General features: G+C 41.6%; 2 protein-coding genes across 3 annotated transcripts; one reads left to right on the top strand and one right to left on the bottom strand.

The window, feature by feature from the left end:
• The first annotated feature begins 146 nt into the window (after positions 1 to 146).
• Positions 147 to 3,143, top strand: nsa2 (NSA2 ribosome biogenesis homolog (S. cerevisiae)). Its single transcript, XM_061089344.1, has 6 exons — positions 147 to 274; positions 1,307 to 1,494; positions 1,618 to 1,768; positions 1,908 to 2,087; positions 2,253 to 2,445; positions 2,882 to 3,143. The coding sequence occupies exons 1-6, from the start codon at positions 272 to 274 to the stop codon at positions 2,947 to 2,949; spliced, it is 783 nt and encodes a 260-aa protein (XP_060945327.1). The 5' UTR covers positions 147 to 271; the 3' UTR covers positions 2,950 to 3,143.
• Positions 3,144 to 5,199: 2,056 nt separating this feature from the next.
• Positions 5,200 to 13,587, bottom strand: tor1 (torsin family 1). Of its 2 annotated transcripts, none has more exons than XM_061094117.1 (5): positions 13,300 to 13,587; positions 8,213 to 8,478; positions 7,927 to 8,102; positions 6,628 to 6,755; positions 5,200 to 6,542 (listed from the first exon to the last, which is right to left on the bottom strand). In XM_061094117.1, the coding sequence occupies exons 1-5, from the start codon at positions 13,541 to 13,543 to the stop codon at positions 6,298 to 6,300; spliced, it is 1,059 nt and encodes a 352-aa protein (XP_060950100.1). In that variant the 5' UTR covers positions 13,544 to 13,587; the 3' UTR covers positions 5,200 to 6,297. The 2 variants fall into 2 exon arrangements, with proteins under 2 accessions (XP_060950100.1, XP_060950170.1); XM_061094187.1 differs by lacking the exon at positions 13,300 to 13,587 and adding an exon at positions 12,759 to 13,045.
• Positions 13,588 to 15,664: the final 2,077 nt, after the last annotated feature.

Raw genomic sequence — 15,664 nt, 5'->3', positions numbered from 1 at the left:
AAAACAGTGATCATTGACCCAATAGATATTTTTAATTGATGATACTATAATCCCTTCGTACAGTGGCCTTGTGTCGGGATCAGCCGTCCCTGTTAAATGTGCGGACAAGTCGTTGCCTCAGTGTGACGTACTTCCTTTAAGTTTCAGCTCCGGGGAAAACAACACCTGAAGAACCCGAGCCCCGAGGAAGAAACCACCAAGTAACCTGCGTCTGGGTCGACTGGGACCAGCCGCGACATTTCCACTGTAACATCAACACCTCAACAACACAATGGTAGGAGAGCGGCCGCTTTATGCTCCATTCTTTGACTTCTATTGCGAAGTTAGCATGCCGTGTTAGCATTAGCTTCGGTTCACATGTGGCAGGGGGACGCTTCGTGCGGAGCTCCCGTCTGTAGGAACGTGTTCCTGGGTACTTCATGTTCATGTGGGAGAGGTTTGTCGTCACGGACAGATCCGGTTGTGACAACCCGGCGTGTGAGCAGGAAAACTCGGGTTTTTGTCAGTTTCCATAAATGAACTCGGTCGGAGAACAGTGAGAACAGCTGAGTTGTTGTGGGACGTGTTGTTGGCAAATTCACCAGTGAACGAGGAACTGATAGATTTTGACTGCAATTAAACAATGTTTTCTTTATTGTATTAATTTGTGCAACCGTCACAAACTGGAATTCCCTCACTTTGCTACGACGCCGCAGAGTTTTTTAAAAATAATCCAATACCACACAAGCTGCTGATTATAATGGTTACTATTAATCCAATTACCAACGTCACTGTCTTTACAGGCACAACGAATGAGCCATATTTTACACCAATGAGATATCTTAATGTTTCCTACACCAGAACATACTTTTCCAATATATATATATATATATATATATTTATATATATATATATATATATATATATATATATGTCTTATTGTCCTTTTTTACCGCTCTCTGATTTGTGTGAACACACACACACAAGATGGTTACTTATTTTTGTTGCAATGACAGGAGTAATTCTGAATTTCAGTGAGAGGGATTCCACTAGTTAAGATACTGAAAACTAACTGTGGGACCCATGGTTAATATGAAAGAACAGTTTAATGATTTCTCCAGGTTAGATATTTTAAATTTGCAAACGCAACCTGACTCAAGTTCATGATCCAGCACAATTAAACAGCTGATTTATCCATATTAGAGCTTTTTAAACATCCTCCTTCCTGGTGATTTGTATTTGGAACTTGAAACTAGATTTGTGCATTTATTACAATTCATCTCAAGATGGAATTAAATTGGATGTTTCTTTGTATTGTCTTTTTTAGCCCCAGAACGAGCATATCGAGTTGCACCGCAAGCGGCATGGCCAGCGCTTGGACCACCATGAGAGGAAGAGGAAGAAGGAGAGCCGTGAGGTCCACGAGCGGTCGCACAAAGCCAGAAAGTTGATTGGATTGAAGGCCAAGCTGTACCACAAACAGAGACATTCAGAGAAGATCCAGATGAAGAAGACGTGAGTACAGGGGGAGACGTTGGGTTTGTCTCTAACGGAGCTGGTTCTATTGTTGATTTAGAAAAAACAAACTCATTAGAACTCAACTAATAGTTGAACAATAATGACTTATGTATTTCACAGCATCAAAATGCACGAACAGAGGAGGACCAAACAGAAAGCCGACGATAAGACGCCAGAGGGAGCAGTGCCAGCATACCTGTTGGACAGAGAGGGACAGTCCCGTGCCAAGGTTCTGTCCAACATGATCAAGCAGAAGAGGAAAGAGAAGGCTGTAAGTGTCCACTGTTGTCTGTCTCCCCACTTGTTTTGGTAGAATTCTGAAGCATATCTATATACATACATATTATTAACTCAATGAAAGGGATATCATTGTGTGTAATCCAAATACAAATGTGTAATGTTTTGTTTAGGGCAAATGGGAGGTGCCCCTGCCAAAGGTGCGCGCCCAGGGCGAGACAGAAGTGCTGAAGGTCATCAAAACTGGAAAGAGACAAAAGAAAGCCTGGAAGAGAATGGTCACAAAAGTCTGCTTTGTCGGCGACGGCTTCACTCGCAAACCTCCAAAGTACGAGCGTTTCATCAGACCTATGGTGAGATATTTATCAAAGCTCGAGTTCAATGTGACATCCTACACTTAACCTACTATGGCAACACTGTTTCTTTAAATGCATTCAGGTTTAAAGTTAAAGTTCAGTTGTGCATGTCTGTTTTAATTGAGGTGCCTAAATGATCTCGTTCTCCTTTGTCCACTTCAGGGTTTGCGTTTTAAGAAGGCTCATGTCACACATCCGGAGCTGAAGGCCACGTTCTGTCTCCCCATCCTCGGAGTGAAGAAGAACCCCTCCTCACCGCTCTACACCTCCCTGGGAGTTATCACCAAAGGAACAGTCATAGAAGTCAACGTCAGTGAGCTGGGCCTGGTGACACAAGGCGGAAAAGTTATCTGGGGTAAGTGCTCAAGTTGCTAGGAATCCATAAACCTGTGGGTCAGTGTATTCAGATGCACTGCAGTAATCTGTTTATTCTTTCACACGTTTGTGATGACTGTGAAACTACTTCTGTGAACTTAGGCTGTGAGGTGGAGTTGGGGGCTTTGTGGTGGCCACACCATCTGTAGCTAGACTCACTGTTCTTCTAGTTGCTGCAGTTCTCTTTGACGCTGGCTGTACGTTTCGACTACAGACTAAATGTGATATTGATATTTGCATGATGCACAGGGATCTAAACATGTTAAATGTGTATGTAGACTACTGGATTTCTGCTGGGTGATGTTTAAATGGACATGACAGCCGCTTGGAGGATAATTGATCCTTTAAATTGTGATACTTAATGATAATAGTTTGTAATGTGACCATGTTGTAACTGAATTTCTTCTTCTTCCCAGGTAAATATGCCCAGGTGACGAATAACCCCGAGAACGATGGCTGCATTAATGCAGTTCTGCTGGTTTAAGACTCTCTCACTGGACTGTGTCTGGTTACTCACATTTACACAATGAACACAAAGATGCAACAAGTAAGGAGCTGCAGATGAACGTAACATCAGGAAGATCGTGGATGCAAAACAGTTTTCGGACGCTCAGAGGAAAAGAAAATGGTTTAATTGTTGTTACATTTGATATAAATAAACTTAATGACGACAAATTATTTTTCTTTTTTTTGTTTTGTTGCCTTTGTTATTTGTTTATATTTCATGATTTAATATAACGGTTAAAAAGTTGATCAAGTTTTTACGACTGAAAACTGGTTGATGGTTCAGGCATATCTTTTTTTTTTAATATACAAGGCTAAGAAATGAAAGATCATTCAAAGCACTTCCCAGTACAGTTGGCATTCACCCATTCACACAGTGCTTCTGTATCAAGTGCTTTGTCTGATAGTCTTTCATTAAGCTCATGTTACAGGTGGACTGACTTCATCCTAACCTCTCAGCCACAGCTGCTCATGATAAGATGGTCTTACTGGAAATGGGCGGATTAAGAAAGTGACTCAGCTGTAGTTAATGTATTCCGAAAAAGTGAAATGTCAGAACAAGGGCAAAGCTGCCACAGATAAACTGACGGGCAGATTATTGTGTTCCAGTTGAGGTATAACAGGGTCCTTATATTTAAAACTGCCCATTATCTAAAGTAATATGTGAGCAGATGTACGGTACATTACACTTGGCATAGTGTTGATTATGAGGGAAACGAGTGGGCCAACTCACCAGACGAGAGGGAAGGTATATTTGAAATGTTGCTGCAGTTATTAACAAAATAAAGTTCATTGAACATTGTGCCTAATCACATTACTCCCCTCTGCTGAAATAGGAATCCCTATTATCTGCTGTCCGTAATTCAGCTATAAAACTACAAACGTGATCACAACATTGAAATGTGCCCAAAGTCGATCTGAGTCACGAGACAGGATGAAAACCTCACAGGCTGATTCTTCCTCCTCTTCCTGCACCACACCACATATCCGCCTGTGGATCATTTGTATTTCAAACCGCGATACAGCTTTAACAGGGCAATAACCTCCGGATTCATAGGAACAGTACAGGATTTATGGTCTTTCTCTTCATACTCAAATTACCTCATGGCTTTATTATATCAAGACCTTTTACTACCAAGGTGTGCTATTTGACCTCTGTATTTCAGCTCCATGTAAAATATGAAGGTGAAATACTGCAACCCCCCACCCTCTACTGCCACAGGACAACTGCGCCATCTAGCTGCATCCACCCCATGATATCTGTTGCTTTCTCTTCTTTATTTCAGCCTCGGAGCTGAACTTGCACTTTGCACGGTGGCGTTCAGCTGTTTGATTAATTTGTTACATAACTCTGAAGTGAGTTTGCAGTTTCAGCTGCCAGAGGATTGCTCAATGATTTGATCGTGTAAAATAGAGAAATGTTTTGCTGCTTTGCAGGAGACAGTCAGAGGGGATGGGCTGATTATTTAACAACAGTCCACCAAATACTTTTAGAACCACAGTATATATACACAGTGCTAGTGCATCACTTAAAACAAGTTGAATATAGATCAGTGCAGATTCTATAAAGAGCCTGTTAGCATAAACCATATAGATTTTACAAATTACAGTTAATACAGTGTCTCACATTTGAAGTTTCAGGCTGGATGCAATAGGTTGTACAGAACTGGTGACAGAAGTAAATGGTGTGAGACATTAGTTATCATTTTCCTACATGTATCATAATGATGTACAAATACAGACCCCCATGTCTCTGGTGTTGGTGCCCCCCAACGTGTCTGAAATTCAAGTAAAAGGTCTCATGTCAAACACATGCATGCATGTAAAGTTATTCCTGTCGGGATGACGTGTCCGTACATGGATCCGACTACAGTCTGCCTGGCGTGTGATCAGGGACTTAGACATATGTTTAAAGTTCCTGACTTTTCTATTTGTGGTTGCATTAATAGAGTGGCTCAGATCCAGCACACATGTCTGGAATGTACCTCGCCTCTCAATCAATGTCAGCCCCAAGAACCCTCAGGATAGGATAGATAATAGATGATTGATGGGTTCTGTTGGCAGGTACATTAGAAAAACAGGCTCTGAAGAAGATAATACACATTTCTCACAGTAAAGTATAAACACTAGTCAGCTGTTTTCAGAGAACCCACTCATTGAAGACCGTTGGTTTCATCGTCACCCTCTTGTCCAGGAGTCGTGCTGTACATATCAGAAACAGTGACAAAGGTAAAATTTCTTATTTTATTTGCGATTTGTTTTCCAGGTGGTGTTAAACAAGAAAGTTAGGAAAGACGCTTGCAGACGTCAGCTTCACATCCACAGCTATACAGTTCCTGCACAGATTTAGCTGAAGCTTTTTTAAGTGTCAATGCAGATTTAGAAAAACCAACATAAGAAAATCTTTCAAATTGTTTAGGCAGGGCTTTGAATGACTATGAAAAAAACTGCAATAAAGAAAGGTATTGTGATTTGATTAAAAAAAACATTGTCGGTAAACTAGGGCATAATATTAACTCCTTTTAAAAATCATGAAACATCTGCATTTCTTTTTTTAACGATAAAAATAATTTTGGTAAATTACATTTTTTTGTGTAGCAGTTATATTATCCTGAGCTCATTCACAGCTCCAGACATTGTGTAGAAAGATGCTCTGTATGATTATCCTTAGAAAAATGTTCACCTAGATATTTCAATATTTTACTATGTACACAACAATTTCAATAATGTACTGTCTCACTCATACTGTGTTTTGCAATGTATCAAACCAAACCAGATTTCAAAAGTCCGTGGCCGTGCAGCATAAAAAAAGTCGGTGTTGGTAATGCCGATATTATACAATACAATTTTTTGCATCATATAGTTCCGTATTTGAACAGTGAGAGTTTCAGTCCAACGGCTAATGAACTCGTGGACATTCATAAAAAGGACAGCAGATACTACGAAAATCATAACAGTAAGAATTAAGGCAAGTGTTAACCAGGAAACCACGAACCTAGATCAGGGCACCTTTAAGACTCAGCAAAACGACGGCATCTTTAAAACTCACTGTTGTGTGACGTAAAAAAAACTGAAGAAACCTCTTCATCCGTTACAAAGGACGGCGGTCTTATCTTATTGTTTTCTTCATTCAGCTGGCACTGTGTGCTTCCATTAGCCCCGTCATTCAGTGTAAGCGAGATGTAGCATAGAAGATGATACGGGCTCACACAGAAACCTCTGAAGAAGCCCTCTACAGGTGTCTCGACTCCCCCTCTTTAGTCATTTGGCTGAGAGCGGGTTCTCATTTTAAAAAGTGCAGTGTTTGAAGGTCCATCCCATGGTGATGTTACAAGTAGTAGTCCAGCTTGCTTTCTATCGTCTTGCAGCCTGTCGCAGCGAAGACCCTCTCAGTTTTGGGGAAATAGATTAAATCCTTGGCCACTAATTCTGCCAAAGTCAGGTTTGGCTTCATTTCTCTGGATATCATCTCGGCCATGGTGCACTGGACGATGTGCCGGGACTCCAGAGGCAGCAAGGGGACGAAGAAGTCCACCAGGTTCTTGTCAATCAAACTTGTACGGTAAAATCCACCTAGAGGGAGATAGATGTTTTTCTTTAAATCAAGTCTATATTCTGAAAGATAATGACACAACATTTTCATGCAATTTATACTTACTTTGTTGGTCGTTGAACACCGACATAGAGAGCAAGGATTCCAGGTCTTTCAGCTGGATGTCCTCTCGAGCTTTTGCTGAATTCCAAAAATCTAAAGCTGTTTCGACGATTCTGTCGGACCCAGCATTGCTTTGAAGAAGATCAGAAAGTATGTTAAAATTTTTCTTGAAATATCTGTTAGCAGGTAGGAAAATTGTATGAAGACAACACAAACAAACGAAACACGAAGGAAGAACTTAGTGATTGAGACTAAAATTGTTTTTGAACCAGGCTGTAAACAGGTTTAAATCTGCTCTAAGGTCAGGCTTTTCAACATGGGAGTCAATGGGAATTGGCCACCGAGTGAACTGCAGCTTCTTGCACTTCCGTATTGGTCTCATCGCTCAGCCTGGGATGTTTCCCCTTGGCTATGACGTAACCAACAAATCATCGACTATTCATTTCGTCTGCAACTATTTTTGTCATAGATTTTTGTCGACTACGTCGATTCATTGTTGCACCCCTATATTCAATATTAATAAGAATTGTCACACTTCGGTCTGTGGACCGTGTTGAACATTTCTTCTTCGATATCCTCTGAACAGAGTGGTGGTCGACAACTGGATCAAACGCGAATCAAAATTGGCGGCAAATAATTTTAACTCTGTGATTAGTTTTAATTTTACCATACCAGACTGACAGACATTCAAGGGTTTTCACCGTCACGGATGCAACATTCATTGAATCACTTTCTCTTTCGCAAGTTGTCTTCAAAGCGAAAGCACAACTTTGATTCTGTTGCTGTAATACTTTATGTCGAGCTGAACTGCAAAGCTTATATTTAAAAAAGTTGTGAAAATGGGTCTGAAGATTGTGTTGATTGCTAAATAGCCAACATGTAATGTATGAAAAATAACACCAGTTAAATAAATCATTCCAACTTATATATAAACCACACACGTGAACAACAACAAAGTAAATTCAGTTTCACTTTATGAAAAACATGGACTATAAAACCTTTGTTGCAGATGAACCAGGCAGGATGAAAGCTACGTTTTCTAACTTCACTCTGCACTATAGACTGTTTATAAAAAGCTCTGCACACAAAAGCCAGCAGCAATAAAAAGTGGGTTTATTGTAGAACTGTTTGAGGAGGACTCACTAATGACAAGCAATAATTCTGAAGTAGCTCTGGAGCATTAACATAGGACAAGAGAACAGCCCATTCTAAACAGGCAGGTTTAGAACGTGCAATGCACTAGTTTGGAAGAAAATGTAAAATCTATTGATTTCTGACATGGTCTAAATTTTAGCCTCTCACCTGAGGAAGATGAAGATTGCTTTCCGATATGAAACTCCATCCAGATTCTCATAGTAGTCCAGGAATGGCTTAATGCCGTCAATCAAACCAGGATGCATCTTGTCCATCTCATCAAAGACGAACATGGAGCGTTCACAGCTGGTGACATTCCCTTTGATCCACTCCTTTAACTGAGACTGGGGAGAAACAGCAGCAAGTTTCGGGTTAACACAGAAAGGCAGAAAAAGAACAATGACACTGTGTTTCAACTGATAGTGAAAGATGTCTTATTTGGACTCATACATACCTTATAGTGCTCATATTGACTTGAATGTGGGAAGTGATACGTGGATGCAAATAAATGAAAAAAGCTGCTCTTGGTTCCCTCCTTGTAAATGTTATTAGCAATCAGCTTGCTGATAAAGTTCTTCCCTGTGCCGGTCCACCCGTGCAGAGAAAGCACCAGGGGCTTCTTCGGGTTGTCATTGTTCATGAACCCATCCACAGCTTTCAAGATGATGCGTGACGCGATGTGCTGTCCAAACAGTTTACTCCTCAGGTCAGCCTCGAGACCTAGAGGGTACACAGCAGAAGGTCAACAGGATCAGTGTCTGCAAACACCTGACTCAAACATCTTTCTCTGAATATTTAGACATAATCCATTTGGTTATTAGGAGACAGCTTCAACAATGGAAACACTCATATATAAGAACTCAAACTTCATTTGTGCAGCAACAGTCAATGGAAGGCCCTGTTCACACCTGGTGATATCATCCATTCTGAGAGATCCAATCACAAGTGGACCGTGCTAAGTTCATCTGTTTACACCTGGTATCAAAATGTGTCTCCAGATCTCACTGCTCGATGTGCAAATACACAAGTACATAATTTCTGGGTGAGAAGAGCCAATTAAATTTGTTTTTAGCCATTCAGATTTTATAGATGTGTCTGTTGTCGAGGTTTGTGTGTCAGCACCGGCGAGAGGTGGAGAGAGCGAAACCAGGAGGGACTGAGTGGATCAATCCGTGCAGCTTTACAATGAAATAAGATTTTACCCATTTGAAAACATTGAGAAGTGGGAAGATACTTTTGTTCATTGAAACCGTAGCGAGTCAGAGGACGTCAGCTGAGTAGATCCCAGACCCCGTTTAAATGGGGCCTGAGTGATCGGATCGCAAATGTGTCCTCAATGTGTTGGGGGTGAGTTCACATTCGAAGTGAGAGCTGGCCACTTGTGAATCTGATCATTTAAAACGGATGTTATTACCAGGTGTAAACGGGGTTAAAGTGCCTGGGACGTGACAAGCTGCCAAGATAAATATGAACCACATGACTAACACACACAAAATAAAACACTATACAAGTTTCACAGTTTGTGGAGCCACACATGGGGATTACGTTGGGCTCTGTGTTCAAGTGATAACAGGGTTTTTTCATAGTAAGGAAAAACAGTCAATTACAGTTTTTCTCAATTGGTTTGGCTCATTTCACGAAACAGAAATTACATTCTCAGAGCACTAAGTGCAATTGGCAAAATAGCCTATATGGTTCAGCACAACTACATGGATCACCTTCAAAAGGTCATATCTCACCCAAAACAGTTAACTCAAGCTTCAAAACCAAATCATTTTCTCATATAAATAGTCAGTGCCCCCAAAATGAAAAGTTCCTTCTCGATTGCTGTGGCTCATCTCTCAGGGGAAAAAGGACATTCTCCAAGGTTTAAATACATTTGCCAAAATAACCTGGATGGTTCAGCAAAACTCCATGGCACACCTGCAAAAGGTCATATCTCTCCCAAAACAGACAACTCATCAGTCAAAACTAAATCCTTTTCTCAGACAAATAGTCAGTGCCCCCAAAATGAAAAGTCCCTTTGGCATTGTTTAAACACTACAGGTCAAAATGTTTAGATGTTTTGTCAGTATGGCAGTGGACCATAGAAATATCCCTCATGTGCACATTTCAATCTTGGCTCAGTCCTTTGACACTGAATGGTTTCAGTAGATGTTTTCTTTCCAGAATACTATGTGTAAACAGAAAAAAGATTAATTCAGGGTTTCACATAAAATACTTTATTGCAGTCATACAGCCATGGAAATTGTTACAGTAATTGCCATACATCGTGGTTACAGTAACAGAAAATATGTATAGCACAATATACTGCGGGACAATTAGCACATCAAAACTAAAATTAGGTATAGCCTACACTAACAACACATACAGTAACAAACTAAAGTAAAGCTGGAGTTTCACTAGTTTTCATTCTCACTCTCCTGCTCATCCTCGCGCTCTCATCTGTCTGGCCACAGATTTCCATCAACATCACATCTGATGTTCTCCCTTGTTATGCAACGGGGGAAGAATCGGCGTGCATGCTGCAACCATCCCTGACACTGCTCTGCTGTGACAACACCACAAGCAGCATCCATTGCCTGGAGAAGGGACCTCTGGTTTTGAGCCCGATGCTCATAGACCCTCCACCTCAACGCAGATAAAAACTCCTCGATAGGATTGAGGAATGGGGAGTAAGGTGATAAGATTCTTGGATGGGCAGTGAGCCACGCCCTGATGAGCCGTCCACGGTGGAAGCTTACATTGTCCCACACAATGAAAAATGTGTGGGAATAGACACTATTACCATTTGTATTTACTTGTTTACTTTGACTTTAGTTCAATAAATTTGAATACTACAGTTAACTCTACCATCAATAATTCCATAGTTGACTGACCACATACCCGTTTTCCCTGCGGAATGTTTGGATGATAGAGGACACTGTAGAGCGTGGTACATTAGGCTGAACTCGACGACCTGCCTCTGCCATTGTGAGGCCATGGTTGACCACATGGTCCACAAGTGTAGCCCGAATTTCATCTGGCACAAATTGTTGTCTTGGTCCTCCTCGGCCTCCCCCTTCTCCACCACCACGCACCCTTGCTCCTCTTCCTCTTCTTCCTCGAGCAGGCAGTTGCCCTTGGTTGTTTCCCTGGCCAGGTGCTTCCAGGTCCATAAATTGTACTGAACTTGGTCAAGCTCTAGATATTTGATGGAAGCATTTAATCCCTGGATAGCACCTGTCAGCTAACTAAACTTACTGTGTGATTGGTGATCGGATGTGTGAAACTCCCCCTTGATTAGTAAAGTTCTAGTTGCACCTGAAAATTAGGCAAATGATCCAAGAGATCCATATTACAGTATATTCCATGATGTTTTTCATGGTATAATGTGCCTGAAAGATTTTGACAGTGGAGTGAACTATTGTGCAGGTGATGATGTAAACAATGAAATTATGCCAACATGTTCTGCAGAGAACAACCACTAGACTGAGAAGCAACATTCAGTTTAGACCAGCAAGATATGTTCAATTGGTAATTGGGCTAACTGAAGGCAATTGTACCTAACCGTTTGCAAGGTGTCCTAAATCATATGAAAATTGTGCTTGTCATGTGCAAGGCTGTGCTAATACAATTGCAATTTGATTAAAGGAATGAGATCTGCCAATCTGTTGTTAACAAGTGCCCAGTGGTTTGGAGGTTTGCACGTGTAGTTTTGAGAATGTCATTTCTGTTTCGTGAAATGAGCCAAACCAATTGAGAAAAACTGTAATATCTGACTACGTGGTCACTCACCTAACTCATATAATTGTGGATATCACCCATGTATATGATACAGCATGGGATGATGTTAAAAAAATGCAAGCCTCTGTTTAGAATTTTTCCCATTTCAAAATTATCCTGACTGAATATCGGACATAAAAGCTGTTTTTTAAAGACCAAGTCTTTTAAGTGATCTACAATTCAAATCAAAATCAAATCAAAGTTTATTGTCACATGCACCAATGACAGCATCATTGGAGCAGTGAAATTCTTGGGACATGGCAGGCAGCATCTACACAGTAGACGGGCTTTACAAAAATTAAAAAAATTGAAGCAGCAGTTTACAGGGTGCAAGAGTGGGGAATATTAAATTAAATAATATGAATATATGTGAGGTAAGTACCTATTAAGTGTGACCTGTGATCTTGTGACCTGGCAGGCAACATCTACTTTCAGCATTATTCTTAAAGGTGCTGGAGCTGATTTTGACAATTGGGTTAATCAGTTACACACTTCTCACTGGAGATCGTGCCCACTCACCAAAGTTACATAAAGCCAGAACAGGCAGGATAAGGCATGTGAATGAATGCATCATGTTGCATCATTCTCCCCACTCCAAACCAGTGTATCATCAAACTAATTTTGAAGCTGCTCTTTCAAGGCTAAAAGGTGTGTGCAGAGTTTTGCTTTGAACTAGAATTTACATAATGGCGTTAAAGTAGTCTAGTAGAAAAGCCAGGCCTTAGAGGTAGGTTCTAAATTGACATTAAAAATATATATAAACTTTGCCCTCTGCTCTCAGATCCTCAGGCAGGTTGCTTCTGCGTATTGGTACAACACTGCATTTTATGATTCAGCAGGACAGTGATCTTTGCCAAACCAGCAGCTGAAGACCCGACTAAAGGCAGAGAGCCGGAGGAGGCTGACTTCAGTCAACTGCAGAAGATTTTACTCATGATATCAAACGTGAGGATTGTGTTTGGTTCCATGTGTATTTGTTCTTTGAACCCATAACCTGTGCAGGACAGAGTGTGCTGTTTTAAACTGAGATTAAAGAAAGTCAATATGATGAAGCACAGGGTCTGAAGGACAGTGAGAGTGTGTGTGTCTTTCTCTCCCAGTTTGGTTTTCGGGGGTTTGACGGAATAAAATTAACCAAACTCACGCCAGGGCACTTCCGCTGCCATTTAAAACTGTACAATCATTTACACATCCGACCCCCTCATGTCACGTAAATCGCAGGTGAACGCGTTTACCTGTTGCATTGAAGGCTATCCACTTCGGGTCGCAACTTTCATGGAAATAATTGTAGACCTTCCGGCCCACGATCGAAGTGGCACCGATCACAAGTGTTGTTGTGAAGGGATCGAACGCGTTGACCAGCGGGCAGGTCGTCGACAAAACGTGCAGCAGCAAACATACATGTGCAACTTTCATCATCTCGACATCTAAATCCCGCACATCCGTTGTTTTACGTGTTGAAAACCAGCATTAAATCCTCGGTGAACCCGCGCCAGAGTAACGAGCGCCTTCACAACGCCGAACTTCCGCATACGTCATCAAGAGGTGACAGGAACAGGGGGGCGGCGTTCAACGAATCGCAAAGCCGGAAATGTGTCAAAATAATGCAAAATAAAACAATTCAGAAGACAACAGCCAGTTTTGTGATATACGTCACACCATTGCAGGACTTGGGAAGCTAACTGACAATGTAGCATTGGCTAACGCTAGCTTAAAGCAGTTGAAGGGTGACATGGAAGTAGAGAGGAGTCCTGTGTGAGCCGGATGTCCTGTTACCTGTCCGGTTGAACACAATCCACTCGGGGTGGCAGCACTCGTAGAAGTAGTTGAAAATGTTCCTGTAGTTGGCGATGAACGCCGTCAGGGTCGCGGCCACGCCGACCGCGATAGTGGTGCTGACGGGCTCTATGGCCTCGGTCCCGGCCCCGGAGCAGAGGAGCAGCCACAGCAGCAGGACCGGCCTCCGCGTCGCTCTCATTTCACACACAGGGCTCCTGTTTATGTACAGAAACGTCTTCATACACAGTCAAGGGCTCGAACACGTCGTACAGGCAGAGTGGGGGAACTCTGCAGGGGGGGGCGGTTGTTATCAAGACGCGCGGTGTCGTGACGTCACGGGCCGAAGGTTCTTCTCTTATTGGCTCACCTATTGTTTTTTCTTTAGTTTTGTATTACATTACATTCGTTTTCATTTAGCTGACGCTTTTATCCAAAGCGACTTAGCCCACAGAAAGTGCTTTCAACCCCGACTGTACAAACCCAGAGTCAAGAAAGTACAATTTCTTCAAAAATAAAGCAAAATACAAAGTTTTCCTTTTACCGCAAAGGTAAAACACCAGAGAAGGGTGGGGGGAATTAGACCTTTGGGATGGACACCTTTTCACAAAGTGGACTTAGTGATTCCTAAGTTTTAAAGAACGCTTCACAACCAAGCTGTGGTCTAATAATAACAATAATAATAACTATAATTATTATTTAATCCTTATTTTTTAACACTTGCCACGCACAGACTAGCGCAACCAAACTTTGTTGGGCCTGAGCAGAAGCAAACATGCAGGTGATGAGTTCCGGTAAGGAAACTGTGAAAAGACGGTGCTGTAATTAAACACAACACTGATGATTATTTTTAATGGTATAATGTGTAAAAAAAAAAAAAAAGGCTTTATTAAATGAACAAACTTTGAATACCTGGAGAATTTGGCTTGGCAGCATCTGAAGGCAGCACCAAAGAAGAGACTTATTTTTTTTTATTTGGTCTCCTCCCTTCTGAAAAATGTAAATCTCTTCTAATACGCAAGATAAAGTATCCTCGATGTCCAGATGTAAAAACAAACATGCCTCCACACTGTTCCTGTGCTGTCATCCAAGAGTCTGGAAGCCCCGACATTCATATTCAATTCAAAACGGCCTCATGTTTTTAGTCTGAATGTCCTCTGTTATCCTCCTCTGGAGCCACATTCCCGTTCACACAGCAGAAACACAACACAAGCTCACCCCCAAGGGTGCACAGCAGTATCGCTACATCCAGTTGCATCGCTGCTTTCGGTAGCATCGATAGTTCTGCTAGCATAACTGCAGTTATTGCTGAGTATCGCTGATGTCGTCACCTGCCCCTAGGACAAGAGCATAGAGGCATGAGGCAAAACCATCTTTGTATTCTCTTGTTCAGAGCCATTTTCTGCTTTAATGTTGTTTTACAGTTTATTACAGTGCCATCTATGTCCACCTTTCTTAACCATACAACACTAATGTACAATTAGTAACACCATCACTAAAGCCGGGTACATTTTACCCGATATAATATACCTGATAACACAAATACTTCTCATCAAAATATATTATATATTAATGTACCACAATACATGGCAATTTAAAGAACTCTTCTTTCATTTTCCCCTATACAACATCTCATAAAACGATGTAGGATGTGATAGAACTTCCTGGTCTGTGTTAGGATTCAAACAACAGATTTTCAGGGACTCTAACACTCTGAGCTAATCATTGGCTCTGAGGACTCAGTCTGAGGACGTGTGTTTTCCAGTGTCTCTTCCTCATTGTCTTCTTTGGCCCCATGTACCAGTGTCAGCTCTCGTGCTGATTGCTGGACTTTCACCTTGAACACGTCACACTTCTCAGGTAACAGGCCTTTGTTGAAGAGCACAGACGTCAGATAGGAGAACAACACGATGGCAGCAATGGCAGACAGCATGGAGATGGTCTTAACTGGAGCGTACTGGACATAAACTCCATCCTCAGGAACACATCCTGGGAAGTGGAGGACAACTGGCAGCCAGAGTGATGAGTCCACTGAGAACTCTGAGCACCAATCCCATCACACAGCCCATAACAGCTCCGTAACCATTGGAGATATTGACGAAGAGGACGCAGACCAGTTGAGGGAAGATTATGATGTAGGCCACTTCAGCACTAAGAATCCAGAAGAGTAAGACACTGTTTTCCTGGCATGTTAGTGATGTACCAACCAAACCCACCACCATCACAGCAACTCAGATCACCCACTGAATCTCTCTGTCTGATGCCTGGAGAAAAAGTAGAGAGGAGGATTTGAAGAGGTTTGAGATGCTAACTATTATCTTATAATTCAATGTTCTCATCTGTGGCCTCAGGATGTTCTTGTATA

This window comes from Limanda limanda, chromosome 1 (assembly GCF_963576545.1).
Source record: "Limanda limanda chromosome 1, fLimLim1.1, whole genome shotgun sequence".
NCBI lineage: Eukaryota > Metazoa > Chordata > Actinopteri > Pleuronectiformes > Pleuronectidae > Limanda > Limanda limanda.
Note: the sequence above shows the minus strand (reverse complement) of the source record. Positions and strands in the feature narration are given on the sequence as shown.

Coding starts and splice junctions, on each gene's coding strand:
- nsa2 (XM_061089344.1), top strand. Junction 1,769..1,907: donor AGAAGAGGAAAGAGAAGGCT/GTAAGTGTCCAC, acceptor TGTTTTGTTTAG/GGCAAATGGGAGGTGCCCCT. Junction 2,446..2,881: donor AGGCGGAAAAGTTATCTGGG/GTAAGTGCTCAA, acceptor TCTTCTTCCCAG/GTAAATATGCCCAGGTGACG.
- tor1 (XM_061094117.1), bottom strand. CDS start 13,543: ATGAAGACGTTTCTGTACATAAACAGGAGCCCTGTGTGTGAAATGAGA. Junction 8,479..13,299: donor GATTGTGTTCAACCGGACAG/GTAACAGGACAT, acceptor TGTACCCTCTAG/GTCTCGAGGCTGACCTGAGG. Junction 8,103..8,212: donor GTCAATATGAGCACTATAAG/GTATGTATGAGT, acceptor GTTTCTCCCCAG/TCTCAGTTAAAGGAGTGGAT.